This window comes from Lampris incognitus, chromosome 6, assembly GCF_029633865.1.
Source record: "Lampris incognitus isolate fLamInc1 chromosome 6, fLamInc1.hap2, whole genome shotgun sequence".
Classification (NCBI taxonomy): Eukaryota; Metazoa; Chordata; class Actinopteri; order Lampriformes; family Lampridae; genus Lampris; species Lampris incognitus.
The window spans coordinates 17,000,270-17,015,238 of NC_079216.1; the positions used below are offsets into that span (position 1 = coordinate 17,000,270).

General features: G+C 45.1%; 1 protein-coding gene across 1 annotated transcript; it reads left to right on the forward strand.

Moving 5' to 3' along the window:
• Nucleotides 1-916: 916 nt before the first annotated feature.
• Nucleotides 917-13,400, forward strand: slc7a10b (solute carrier family 7 member 10b). The gene is made up of 11 exons (XM_056281510.1): nucleotides 917-1,091; nucleotides 3,966-4,170; nucleotides 4,630-4,781; nucleotides 8,291-8,416; nucleotides 9,036-9,189; nucleotides 10,181-10,304; nucleotides 10,750-10,853; nucleotides 10,943-11,039; nucleotides 11,189-11,338; nucleotides 12,249-12,426; nucleotides 13,270-13,400. Exons 1-11 carry the CDS (start codon nucleotides 917-919, stop codon nucleotides 13,398-13,400), a joined length of 1,596 nt encoding a protein of 531 aa, XP_056137485.1.
• The last annotated feature ends 1,569 nt before the right edge of the window (nucleotides 13,401-14,969 follow it).

Sequence of the window (14,969 nt, forward strand, 5' to 3'; positions counted from 1 at the left end):
TGTGTTGCACTGCGGTGGGCTGGGGAAGAAGATGTATCATTTCATTTCATGTGCACAAGTGCATAAAATGAAAGGACAAAGTGTTTCTGATTCTGAAAGTATAAAATTAGAATATCTACATTTGACAAGTTAGTGGAACAATTAAGGGCTTACCTTTAGGAAAATAAGAACAGTTTCACAAATGGGAAAAAATGCATAGCATTTATACACACTAGGTTTTGAAGTTTTGACGGAAAGAAAACCCATTAGCAAGCTGTCCGTAAGCTGATTTTGTACCACCTCATCCCTCTGATTCAACACAGTGGGGAACAACACAACATGGACCACACTCGGCGGCCCTGTGCCCTTTTTCCTGCGTTAGACTAACGTGACTCTATTTACATGTTCGTCTATTGCTCCTCATTAAATGTCAGTCCCTTCATTCATGATTTTCATTGTTAGTAAATACTGACGTCGTTTAAAATAACTAATATCAGATCTACCAGCAGAGGTGGTTTGAGTTTCATGAAACTTTTTTTTTAAGTATCATCTCATTAAAGTCCAGATGACAGACCCCACGCCTCCATGGGACGCCCCACTTAATATTTCACCACAGGACTACTTACTACCAGATGGCAGAGAGACAGAGAGACAGAGAGACAGAGAGAGGGAGTGAGACATGGAGGGAGCGAGAGAGAGACGTAGAGTGAGCCAGAGAGAGTGAGCCAGAGAGAGAGAGCCAGAGAGAGAGGGGGGGGGGGGAGAGCGAGAGAGAGAGACCGACCTCCGGTGTTCAACAAACCGGATAAATGGCACGAGAGCGGGGTAGTTAGCATTCTACCCTGGACAGCGACAGATTGTTGCGCATGCGCCCCCCTTTCACTCTGCATCAATAGCGTGTGTGCGTTCAGGAGAGGGACTGGAGGAAGGCTCCGACATGGTCGTGGACATGGATGGGGAGAAGCGGAGAATAAGTGTTTGCTCGCGGCCAGGGCCCGTGGCTGCACCGAAGACTTTAAAAGAGGGGACTAAGAAGAAGCGTGAGAAGATCCCGGAGAGAGTGACTCTGAAAAAGGAGATCGGGCTCCTGAGCGCGTGCACAATTATCATAGGTAAGGCAGAAGAAGTATGCTGCAACTTAGAACAAGCCGCGGCTGTCATATCCAGGTGGGTCATCCTTTAAAAACTAATCGTGTCGCGTAATTCAGCAAATCGGCTGTTGCGGGTGCAAAACCCAGAAGTTGTGTAAAAGTGGTCCTTCCATTCGGTGCGTACTCAGGCTTAACTATGTCAAACGTTATAGGCTACGCCAAACGAAATAAAGCACGTAATATCAGCAGTGCTGTTTGGAGAAGGAGCGACTCCACTTGTTCGACTAACGCTGCACACTTGACACTTGGGACGAAGTGGGGTGAATTCCTCTCAAGTGCTTACGTGGCTGAAATATATGAAGTCTGATGGCACACTGGTTGTCAAGCAGAAGCGAATTGTTCGCTGGGGCAGAAAGGACAGCAGGGACCGCTGCGTGCATGTAAGAATAAGCACAAGGAAGTCTTGAGTTTCAGTGTGGATGAAGAGGAAGGGCCCGCCGACTGCAGACTTCGAGGAAATGGCTGTTAACTCTTTGCCCCGTGTGGAAATGGTGTAATTTGTGCACTGATGTCAAAATCAAGACTCCAGGGGGCAAGTGTGCACAGCAGCTGTGGACTGCGCTGAACATCTGACCGCTCGAGCTGTCAGTGGAGTCAGGGCGAAAGACGGTCTAAAATATGCCACAAGATAAGCAGCCGTCGTTGATTGAATCCCAAGAAATTATCACGATATTTCAGCTTCCGTTTCCCATTCCCCATGTAGCCCTTTTAACTCTGGTGTCCAGGCTCCGTAATGTAGCTTCACCCTCCCAGGGACAGCGTCTCACGCAGCACGCCAGCTGAAGGTGGACATGAAACAGCCAAGCGTCTGTGTTTTGCAGTGAGCACTGGTTCCGAGGCATTCAGTAATAATCCTTTTTTGCAAGCAGCTGAGATATCTGTGCACAGCATGCTCAAGCACCTCTGCATTCACAGATTCACAGAGCACTTTCTGTAAGCGGGCTGCTTGATGCCCAACAACCCCCCCCACACACACACACACCCAGCCCGCCCCCCGCCGCCGCCGCTTGTCAAAAGTTAAGAGTCACTTTAGCACTGCATGAAACAGACGTTTATGTACACAAATTATGCGGAAGGTACCCGGTCCAACTCCGGCAGCACAGCTCTGCCCCGACAACTGAGAGTAAATAATTTGTGTGCGGTTACGTAACGGGAGTCTGTGCCACTTGGCTGCTTTCTGCTGTGTTACTCCGAGTGCTGCTGTGTGAATGTGACGGGACCTGCTGGTGCACCGCAATGGCATATTGTCTGAAAGTGAGTTATGGCCTCTAGCCGTCCTTCTCTTCACGTCTGTTATGGACTGCTTTTTATTTCATATCCTCCAAAATAAACTGGGTGAAAGTTTGGAGTCACTGACCGATAATTCAGGAGTATGCTGGGATAATTGACCCCCCCCTCCCAAGGACAACTGTATATTTCCCTATACAGCATGTAGATGATTTGGACACTGTTACGTGTGAGTTCAAATCAGTTTGAAAATGTATAATGACAAATATACAGGCAATAAAATCAAGTGCTGATATGACCCTTAGGCTTCCCCATGATTTTTTTTTGTTGGTCTGTCTACATGTACTTGTCTGTCTGTCTGTCTGTCTGTTTGTCAAGTCAAGTCAAGTCAAATTTATTTGTATAGCCCAATATCACAAATCTGCCTTAGGGGGCTTTACAGCACCACAACATCCTGTCCTCACATCGGATAAGGAACAACTCCCTAAACAACAAAAAAAGAAAAAAAAACTATCAGGAAGAAAAAATAGGAAGAAACCTCAGGGAGAGCAAGAGGAGGGATCTCTCTCCCAAGACGGACAGGCGTGCAATGGATGTTGTGTTTACACAATTTACAGAATACAACATCTAAAGAGGATAACACAGTTATAATGGAATCATAAGATATATGAAGAATATGATGAGGAGGATGCCAAGCAGTGTCCAGATGCCACCGGAACAGCTCAGAACCTGAGCCACGTGATCAGAATCAGAAACACTGTCATTTCATTTCATGCACTTGCGCACATGAAATGAAACCTCGTGTCCCCCAGCCCACAGCAGTGCAACACAAAGACAAAAACACATATCCAAAAACTACAAGAACTACAAGAGCATATATATATCCAAACTAACACATATGACTAAACTAAAAAAATGTTAAAAAAAATCACTATCCTTGGAGAATGAACGCCAGCCAGGATGACTCGGAACTTCCGGTCTGCATGGGCTAGCAGTTAGCTTAGCCTGCCCCGCTTCCTGTCAGAGCGCCCTCCGTGTTTTCTCTTCGGGCGCAGCTCCGGTCAGGGCCGCGGTCCTTGCGTCTACAGGGCGCAGCAGACTAAGCTCCCTCAGCCGATCCAACGCCAGCTCTCCCAGCCAGACACCTTCGACACACCTCCCCGCACTCCATACGACGACACTAAAAACACAGTCAAGGCTAGGCGAGGCCGCTGCCGGACCGCCCTCGGTGTTATCGGAACTGCTGGTCAGCCTGGGCTAGCAGTTAGCTTAGCCTGCCCCGTTTCCGCGCCCTGTCATACAGCCCTCGGTGTTTCCTCTTCGGGCAGAGCTCCTGGTAGGACCGTGGTCCCTGGGCCCACAGGATGCAGCAGACCAAGCTCTCCCAGCCGATCAAGCGCCAGCTCTCCCAGCCATCAAATGAAGACAAACTTAGACGCATACGTGCACAAAGGCAACTGCATGGATGGTACTGGGTGATGCTGCTGCAAACGTGAATTTGCGCCGCCATCTTCCCACACGTGATCACCATCGCCACGTAGACATAAAATCTATCCATCTATCTGTCTAGCTATCCATCTATCTAACTCTCCGTCCTTTCGTTGTTAGGGAACATCATTGGCTCAGGGATCTTCATCTCCCCTAAGGGGGTCCTGGAGCACTCTGGCTCGGTGGGCCTGGCCCTGGTTGTGTGGTTACTTGGGGGCTGCATAGCCGCCCTGGGCTCCCTCTGCTATGCTGAGCTGGGCGTCACCATCCCCAAGTCAGGAGGGGATTACTCGTACGTCACAGAGATATTTGGAGGTCTGATGGGGTAAGTAAGGAGGAGTTCAGATGGAAACTTTAAAGGTTTGAACTGAAGTTCATTTATACTTTTGGTTATTGGTTTCTTGGCTGAAGGTTATAAACAATATCAGCCCTTGCATTTTAATCTTACATTTTGAAGAAGGTAAATAATATTTGGTAATTTTGGAAAGTGGCTACGTGTAAGATTTATATTGCTTTGTTGCTGGATATGTGTTACTTGTCGAAATTCGCTTCCAACCTCACTTCTTAACCACAAAGTTGTAGACTGAGAAAAAGAAGGTTTTCATGTATATCTAGGAATGAACTGGGTCTGTGCTACAGCTAATACTTTTTAATGATACTGTGACATTGTTAGGTTTTTTTTACCTCATTTAAGCCAGCGATCACATCATGTTTGTGTGTGTTGTGGAAATAGTCCATATTGTTGAATGTGTTCTGTGCTCTTCCTCATCTCCTCTTCATCCAGGTTCCTCCTGCTGTGGAGTGCAGTTCTCATCATGTACCCCACCACCCTGGCCGTCATTGCCCTCACCTTCTCCAACTACGTCTTACAACCTGTTTTCCCAAACTGCGTGCCACCTTACATGGCCACGCGCATGCTGTCCATCACCTGCCTCTGTGAGTAGCCTCCATTCCTCGTCTGTCCATCCCCTGCCTCTGTGAGTAGCCTCCATTCTTCGCCTCTCCATCTCCTGCCTCTGTGAGTGGCCTCCATTCCCCATCTGTCCATTACCTGCCTCTGTGAGTAGCCTCCATTCCTCGTCTGTCCATCCCCTGCCTCTGTGAGTAGCCTCCATTCTCCGCCTCTCCATCACCTGCCTCTGTGAGTGGCCTCCATTCCCCATCTGTCCATTACCTGCCTCTGTGAGTAGCCTCCATTCTCCGCCTCTCCATCGCCTGCCTCTGTGAGTGGCCTCCATTCCCCGTCTGTCCATTACCTGCCTCTGTGAGTAGCCTCCATTCTCCGCCTCTCCATCGCCTGCCTCTGTGAGTGGCCTCCATTCCCCGTCTGTCCATTACCTGCCTCTGTGAGTAGCCTCCATTCTCCGCCTCTCCATCGCCTGCCTCTGTGAGTGGCCTCCATTCCCCGTCTGTCCATTACCATCCTCTGTGAGTAGCCTCCATTCCTCATCTGTCCATCCCCTGCCTCTGTGAGTAGCCTCCATTCTCTGCCTCTCCATCGCCTGCCTCTGTGAGTGGCCTCCATTCCCCGTCTGTCCATTAACTGCCTCTGTGAGTAGCCTCCATTCTCCATCTGTCCATTAACTTCCTCTGTGAGTGGCCTCCATTCCCCGTCTGTCCATCACCTGCCTTTGTGAGTGGTCTCCATTCCCCGTCTGTCCATCATCTGCCTCTGTGAGTAGCCTCCATTCCTCGTAGCCTCCATTCTCTGTCTGTCCACCACCTGCCTCTGTGAGTGGCCTCCATTCCCCATCTGTCCATTACCTGCCTCTGTGAGTAGCCTCCATTCTCCATCTGTTCATCACCTGCTTCTGTGAGTAGCCTCCATTCCCTGTCTAGAAAGAGGAGCCTGCCGGGGCAGTGGGAGAGCTTAACTTTTAACTTCGCATCTTAAGGTGTTGTTAGAAATTAGCCGTTTTTCCTACTAATCAATAACTGTTATTTATTTCGGTTTATAATCCACCTTAGTTTCCTGATGCAAGGAGAACAGGTATATTATCCATTAGTCACACTTGTATCCAAATGTTTAGTGTTTTTTAACAAAATCTGGAAGAAAAAAGTCCAGTGTGATTTGCTTGCATTTCTGTTTGCTGATTTTAAAGGTTTAAACAATCTAGTTGTGTGAAGGATTAAATGTATAAAACATTCAACAGAAAAACAGTTGACATAGATTATTTTTCAAAACGAACCTGTTTCCATTGCTTTTTATCAAAATATGTATTTATCAATACATTAATGTATCCACCTTAGGTCAGCAGTAACATGTTTTGTGATATTGAAATTATTAAAAATGTTAATTTCTTATTATCACAATTTATCATTATTGTTATTATTACCATTATTATTTCTTTTGTGTTTCCTGTTTTACATCCTGTAGAGCCGGGCCCAAACTATGGACCTGAGGCACTATAGGGCAGATGTCACTTGATTGACAGTACAGTACAGTACAGTACAGTACAGTACAGTACAGTACAGCAGTCATTATTATTATTATCATTATTATCGTTATTATTATTATTATTATTATTATCACTATTATAATTATTATCATTATTATTAGTATTTTCATTATCATTATCACTATTATAATTATTGTCATTATTATTATCATTTTCATTATTATTGTTATTATTATTGTTATCATTATCATTATTATCACTATCATATTATTATCATTATTATTAATATTGTTGTTGTTTTAGGTATACATTCTTTTTTATTTGTAACTTCAGAAGTCCCATAACAGCAGCTTGACGGAAACCAGAGTAGTATTTAGATGAGACCGAGTGCGGCAAGATGTTGAATCCCTCTTATGTAACAGTTGCCTGGAAGCCTTTTAAAACATAGAGATGGCCGCAGTAAATAATATATGGTGTCCTTGGAGGACTGTGGACATAAGCTCAAGAACGGAAGAGGCTAAGGTTGATACTGAATAAAGTTTGTGAAATCTCTATGTTGGAACAGAAAAAGTAGGCTGGTAATAGACAGCCAACACGCACTTCATGATGGAAGACACTTGCTTTTATGTCAAAACTCAGCAAACAAAATTTCTACACAATCTTTACATATCATGCACTTATTTCCTACCAGATATATATATTTTCCAATATCACCTTTTGATACAAATGCCGTCATAAAATAGGTTGCTCGTTCTGGTTGGGATGAGACAGAAACTGTTTGGTCTTAATGACTGAACATCTGAACAGCTGATCAGTCACCTGTTGACAGGTGACTGATCAATGACCATGTAAACCCTCTTACCAAGAAGAAAAAGAGAAATCACCAAATCGAGGTTACTTTTATTTTTGTGACAGCAGCAATACAGTCAACTGAGTCGGTTTTCCTGAAAGCGGCCTTGTTGCAAGATGAGTTCTGATACAGTCTGAAAGCTGCAGAGAGCTTGTCCTCTGTCTGAAAGACTGACTCTTCAAAGATTTAGATCCTCGAATCGAAAATTGATTCACACAAAGTTAAACAATGCCAAATTTGGAGGTTATGGACCTGGCAGCAGGACTGGCTGTACTGGAATAGAGACTTCTTTGAGATTCTCATTGATTTTTTTCGACCCCGAGGCGTAAAATTTACTCATGCTCCACTGACTGATATTGAACAGTAAGTCTGTTAAATCACTCGGTAACATGCTTGAAAGTACCTGTGCTGAAACTCATTCGGCCAAGAGCAACACAAGACACCCATTGTATGGTCAATGAGCAGGCTAAGTCGTGAAAGAGCTGTTAAAGCTAGCGAGGCCTGAGAGGTGAAATGACAGGGACTTTAGCGTGTGATCCCTGATTCTGTCGCCATTATTCACACTTGTTTTCGGAGCTGGATGCCCAACCATCTGAGGGCAAAATGTGAGCTCTCTTCCAGCCTCTTCAGGAACCTGCCCGCCTGTCTTCCACACGTTTTGTTCCTCCTCGCATCGGAAACGGTTTGTTTTGGGGGCCTGACAGCTCCCCTTTGTGTGTGAGAGCCAGGCCACCATGAGAGTGAGAGGAGAGCCAATGACAGTGATGGACGAGGTGAAGCAATCATACCCTCCCCTTGCTCGCCTGTTTCCCACATTCCTAACTGCCATGGCAACTGCCTGCTACCATGGTTACTGCCTGCTGCCGCCCACGGCAGGCCCCACAGCCACCAGCACTGGATCCATGCTGCATGGGGCCATGAGCCCTGCACCAATATCACCTTTACTACCAGCCAATGCTGCCAATTAGCCACTTTGTGTGGCTCGGAATGATGTGCAGGAACTTCGGGAAGATGAATTTCTGCAGTTTCAAATTATTCCACTGGCCTGGCTGTATGACAAGCCTGATCACTAGCTGTCTCACAGGACTTTGATAAGACTAAGGATATGTCTAGATGTCTAATCCCACAAGGAACTCTTTTACAGTCTATCCTTTCCCTGTTGTTTCAGTGTGATGAATTTATCTTTTCCCTGTCAGTGTTCCTGACTTGGGTCAACTGCTCTAGTGTGCGTCTGGCCACCAGGATCCAGGACGTCTTCACCGTGGGGAAACTCATGGCCCTGGGCCTCATCATAGTGGTGGGCCTTGTCCAGATCTTCAATGGTGAGGCTCACTGCCTGCGTTTGGTGTTACATTCCACACGATTTACCAATATAACATGGCAAAAAAAAAATCAAGGAGGTCAAGGGTTAGCCTTTCAGTGCTGCGATGCTGTGACAATAGTTCAGATAGCACAAAATGGTGGTGTGAGAGTGAATTTTTGGGAAACAGTACATGAAATGAAAGCTATGGAGAGAGTTAGAGGAGAATTGTAGAGACCAGTTCAAATGAGTAGAGGGGTGTTTATGTTACATTCTTAAAAAATGGAAATTATATGCAGGCTACAAGCTGTGATGAGTTCTCATCACACAGATACTGTAAGCAATAGACAGTAGACATCTGGCAAACAAATATTTTATGAGATGATGTTTATCGCCATTTCAGCCTTTAGCAGATTAGACAGCAAAGGTAGACAGGAAATACAGGGGAAGACTAGCAAAGCAGTTCCTGAGCTTGATTTGACCCCAGAATATTGTTAGCAAGCCCTAGCATACGCTGTAAACATTTATTTGGTTGAGACACCAAGGCCCTGCCAGTATTTTCTTGTTTTAAGTATTTTTTTATTTACAAAGTTTGTTTGTGAACCATTGCTTCTCTCTGAAAACATCCTTATCTCCTCCAGGTAACTATGAGTGGCTGACTCCTCAAGTGGCCTTTGAGTTTAACAAGGCCCCCTCCGTTGGGCAGATTGCTCTGGCGTTCCTGCAGGCCTCTTTTGCTTTCAGTGGCTGGAACTTCCTCAATTACGTCACAGAGGAAGTGGTGGAACCCAGACGGTGACTATTTGCCTCTGACCCCCAACCTCCCTTTCTACTTCTCCTCCTTTCCCTCCTTGTCAGTGCAGAGACATTCCCAGTCCTCACCTTTGTGTTGATGCTGTGGTTCCATCTCAGCTCCTCTCTTGGTTACAGCTACAATCTTGAAGATTTATGTGGAAACAAATGTCCTTTTGATGCAGTCTATCACTGAAGTATTTAAAGCAATAGCTAATTTATATGCATACAAACCATATGCGTTTTTGGAGTTGCTCATTTTAATGGTTAATGTCAAGTTCGATTTTCCTGTGGCAAATGATGCCATGGGGTTTTTTTTCTCCCCCTTTTCTCCTCAATTGTATCCGGCCAATTACCCCACTCTTCCAAGCTGTCCCGATCGCTGCTCCACCCTCTCTGCTGATCCAGAGAGAGCTGCAGACTACAACATGTCTCCTCCGATACATGTGGAGTCGCCAGCCGCTTCTTTCCACCTGACAGTGAGAAGTTTCATCAGGGGGACGTAGCACGTGGGAGGATCACGCTATTCCCCCCCAGTTCCCTCTCCTCCCCGAACAGGTGTCCCAACCGACCAGAGGAGGAGCTAGTGCAGTGACCAGGAATCATACCCACATCTGACTTCCCACCAGCAGACACGACCTATTGTGTCTGTAGGGACGCCCGACCAAGCCAGCGGTAACACGGGGATTCGAATCGCTGATCCCCATGTTGATAGGCAATGGAATTGACCGCTACGCTACCTGGATGTCCGATGCCATGTTTTTCATCCTCAACATGGCTGCCTAATGGGAAAGAAGGAGGCAAATCCATTTTGCATGGATCTCTGGTGATGTGGCGTGCCTAAATACATCTGCAATAACCACATTGTCCATAGGTGTCAGTAAACAGAACAAAACCAAAGATCTTCAGGATTGTAGCTTTAAAATCACAAATCCATTGGTTAAATTTTGGTGACATTCTGTTTCATCTGTCATGTCATGTGTTGCCTGATCAGGAATCTTCCTCGTGCCATCTACATCTCCATCCCACTGGTGACTTTTGTATACACCCTCACCAACATCGCCTACTTCTCCTCCATGTCCCCAGAAGAGTTGCTGTCCTCCAACGCAGTGGCCGTTGTAAGTAACGGAGGCCATCAATTGTCTCAAATCCACCTCAGTAGATCTGCTATTAAATACGTATTTTGAAAACCAAAGACATACGGTCGATACTTGCATTCAGAGAGCTATAGTAAAATGAGCTTGAGTTGTTTGATTCACCATCATTTTAAGCAAGAAGTAAGCAGGTCAAGGGTCAGAGCCATAAGTGCCCTGACTTAAGAAGTAACAGATGTTCTGTAGGTGCTAAAAAATTTCAAGGTAAAGAAAGATCAACCACAAGACGAGCCAAAAGGCATTCGAGTCTTTTTTAACTTGACAGGAAAGAAATATTCTGGACAAGTGAGAGAAGGAAGAGTTTCATTCATGAAATCCTACAAAAATGTACATATAACACTGCTGCCTGATTATAGCCATTTTTTGATTTTAATATTTGATCAATGTTTCTGCTTTTTTCATACCACAGACCTTTGGAGAGAAGCTGCTGGGAATGTTTTCCGTCATTATGCCAATTTCTGTGGCTCTGTCTACCTTTGGGGGAATAAATGGATACCTGTTCACCTCCTCCAGGTCTGCTTCAGCTCAGCCTGGCAACAGGTCGCATCATCCAAACCTGTTGAGCATAGCGAATAGCATGTGTGTCTTCTTTCTGTCTGCAGGCTGTGCTTTTCCGGAGCTAGAGAGGGACATCTCCCAAGCCTGCTGGCCATGATTCACTATAAGAACTGTACTCCCATCCCTGCCTTGCTAGTTTGCGTGGGTTTGCCCTTGTTATCGCATGTGCTAGGGAAAAGTTCAAAACTGAGACACCTTCTGCGATCACTGTGCAGTTTAAAACTCCTGTAATCTTTGAATTCAACACAGTTGCCTTTCCTCTTCTTTCTGCCCCCTGCTGTTTCTTGCAGTGTGCTGCCACCATTGTTATACTCTGCATTGGGGAAACACACAACCTGATCAATTACGTCTCCTTCATAAACTACTTGTCCTATGGTGTCACCATTGCAGGCCTGCTTTACTACCGATGGAAAAAGCCCAACCTGTACAGACCTATCAAGGTACTCGACAGACTACACACATATGTCACAAATACATATACATTTGAAATGCGTATTTCGTGGGCGGCACGGTGGCCCAGTGGTTAGTGTTGTCACCTCACAACAAGAAAGTCATGGGTTCGAACCCTGGGGTTGTCCAACCTTGGGGGTCATCCCAGGTCGTCCTCTATGTGGAGTTTGCATGTTCTCCCCCCGTGTCTGCGTGGGTTTTCTCCGGGTGTTCCGGTTTCCTCCCACCATCAAAAAGACATGCATGTAAGGGTTTATACTCCTGTCTGTGTCCTTGACCAAGGTATGGCAAGACGAAATGGAGTTGGTCCCCGGGTGCTGCACAGCGGCTGCCCACTGCTCCTAGCACCACAGCAAGGATGGGTTAAATGCAGAGCGTAATTTCCCCACAGGGATCAATAAAGTATATTAAAATACCCCCCTCCAAAAAAAAAACAACAGTTGAACTACTCTATCAAATAAATATTGTAAGTACTCTGATTTCTCTTAAACAATACAATGTGCATGCTCTATACTGCCACTTTTGCAAATATTAGTTCATGAGGTATTCGTTCATTCACGTCAAATTGTGTGATATGGGCTAAACAGGAAGCAGAAAGATATAATTTTAATAAGAGTCAAATTCCATGTATGTGCAACCCTACACGGCTAACATGATTCTGATTCTAATAAGATATCACAATTATGAGAATCATAAACATGTTATAATTACAATGATTTTAGTAGGTTTTTTATATTAACAATCACTGGTCAGAGTTTTTGACATTGTTACTCGGCTCATCGACCGATAACTCAAAACACTAATTTTAGGCTGATACCTTGAGATGGTTGAAGTTTCAGAGCATCCCTCGCTGAGTCGCAGACGCCATTCCACCCGTTGTCCCCCTGTGTCCATTGACAGGTGAACCTGCTGGTTCCTGTGTGTTACTTGCTGTTCTGGGCGGTGTTGCTCGGCTTCAGCCTTTACTCTGAGCCCGTGGTGTGTGGCGTGGGTCTGGTCATCATGCTCACCGGCGTCCCTGTCTACTTCCTGGGCGTGCACCGGAAAGAAAAACCAAAGTGTATCTATGATTTCATTGGTGAGTCTCAGTTTGTAAGAAAACTTTAGCAGAGACAAAGGGTTGCAGTAAAACTAGAAAGGGTGTTTCAGTCATGTCTACATCCGGAGCAGGCCCTCTTGCTTTTAGGGTCTGTTTCTTGTCATGAAAATTAATATAAAATTGAAATATATAATTTCGTTGCCTACCAACACAGGGATTAGCGGTTCGAATCCCCGTGTTCCCTCCGGTTTGGTCAGGCATCCCTACAGACACAATTGGCCTTGTCTGTGGGTAGGAAGCCGGCTGTGGGTATGTGTCCTGGTCACTGCACTAGCGCCTCCTCTGGTCGGTCGGGGCGCCTGCTCAGGGGGGAGAGAGAACTGGAGGGAATAGCGTGATCCTCCCACGCGCTACGTCCCCTGGCGAAACTCCTCAGTGTTAGGTGAACAGAAGCGGCTGGTGACTCCACATGTATTGTGGGGGGCATGTGGTAGTCTGCAGCCCTCCCCGGATCGGCAGAAGGGGTGGAGCAGAGATTGGAACGGCTCGGAAGAGTGGGGTAATTGGCTGGATACAACTGGGGAGAAAAAGGGGGGTCATCGATTTTAAAAAGACTCCACTGGTTGGTCTCCCCGGACCCATCCTCCTCTCCTACAACAGTCAGAAAATCTGGAGAAACATTTTTAAAATTTAGGGCTTTGGAAGTGTTGGAAAACTACTTTTAAATACAAAGCTGAATAGAAGATCCAAGCTTAAATCTGTTAATGTGTTAAGTTCATCTCTTAGGTTACTGTGTCAGAGGGTATCAAGGTCATTTACATGGGGTAAAATAACATTTTCCTGATTATTTCTTTCTTCCTGATTGTTTCTGTCTTCTCCCAGAATCGGCGACCTACGTGGGCCAGCAGTTGTGTTATGTTGTTTACCCTCAAATTGACCCCATAGAAACTGCATCCCCCTCAGAATGGACAGACAAATCATCGGGCAGGAGCAGTATGTCTGCCAATTCCTAAAACTTTTTTTTCGCCTGAATTTTCAACGAATGTTTTTTTTTTGTTCTCTCCTGTTCTTTCTCCATCTCTGAGTAAGTCCAGACACTCGCTCCTTTTGTCCGAGCTTCCAGTCTGACCCCTGACCCTCTCCTCGCAGTGGAGAGGGACCGTCTGTGTTCTTCTGCATGGGCCACTTGCACTTTTATTTTCTCTCACTTTTTTTTCCAAGTCATCAAGCACAACAAGCTAATGCCAAGAGTATCACATTTTGACGTGGACTCGGATTCCCCCCTTGGAACTGGCTGCTCCTTGTGTAACTGGACCGATCTCTGACTGACTGAGTATCATTTGAATTCATCTGAATCCGGGTGGTGTTGTATCGTGCCTTACAGGGAGCGTGCATTTTAAATGCTCTTATTAGCTACTTGACTGCTGTAGCTCATGGTAATATTACGGAGGGCCCTTTGCCTTGTGTGTTTCACGGGTTGGTTTGGAAAGCACTGCAGACTTCCATCACCTGTTTTCTTTGCCACATCCAGTGCAACAGCACTTTCTTTCATTTGGAAACAAGAGTTTGCCAGAACGGGATGTGCTGGCTTCAATTTGCACAAAGTATAGTTTTTCATCTGATGTTAAGGGCGAGTTTAAGCTTATTAAACAAATCTAAAAAAAGAAAAAAACTACTCGTGCACACTTTAGCTGCTTATGCAGTCAACTTCTTCCCAATTGGATTTGTATGCTACCTGTACTTTTGCATTGTGGTGATTAACTCAATTAACATCCAATACTCTGATTTTTTTTTTGCAGATAACCTAGATATGCTTCTGCTATGTTGCCTATGCTTATTCCACAAACTAAGATTTTTAACGTCCATACTTTTAACGTATTCTGTATATTCACACTTAAGCAATAAATTACTCACTCATAAAAAAACAAAAACAAACAAAAAGACATTCACTACGATGGGAAAATCCCAGAGTCAGCCAGCTGATAATTCCAAATTTACCAAGAAGGAAAAAAAATCTGTATCTTCAACTGTGGATGTAAATATAGTCAATGGATTTTGGATATTTGCAGGAGGCCTCTCTGAATCCAATACTGAATCTCCTGCCTGTACTGCCACCCTCAGCTCTAAATAGAGCCAACCAATTCATGGCCAGGCTCATGACTGTTTATGCAACCTTCTATTTCTATAAAGAATATAAAATTAAGCTGCAGCATCTTGAATGTAAAGATCAGATCCCGGATCCCACCTGACATCTTCTCGGTCTGAACTGAGCAGATGTCAGGTGCATCTGAAGGTCTCTCTGCTGGTGTCTCTCCATAACTACAATATAGTTAAAGAGGAATACCACTGGGACAATCCATTTACCATTTAACAGCATGAACAACTCTTTAACATCCCATACAAAAATGGTCGATGGTAAAATTTACATTAGTGTTCTTGTGTTTTCTTCCCTCACGTTACTGTACAAACCTTAGCAATAGCCAGTGGTGGTAAACGAATTACTGTAGCTTTTCTATAGTGCAGAAAGTGTTCCTTTGTTATCACTATAGATATACTGTAGTATATGGCTTTAGTGTTTGTAC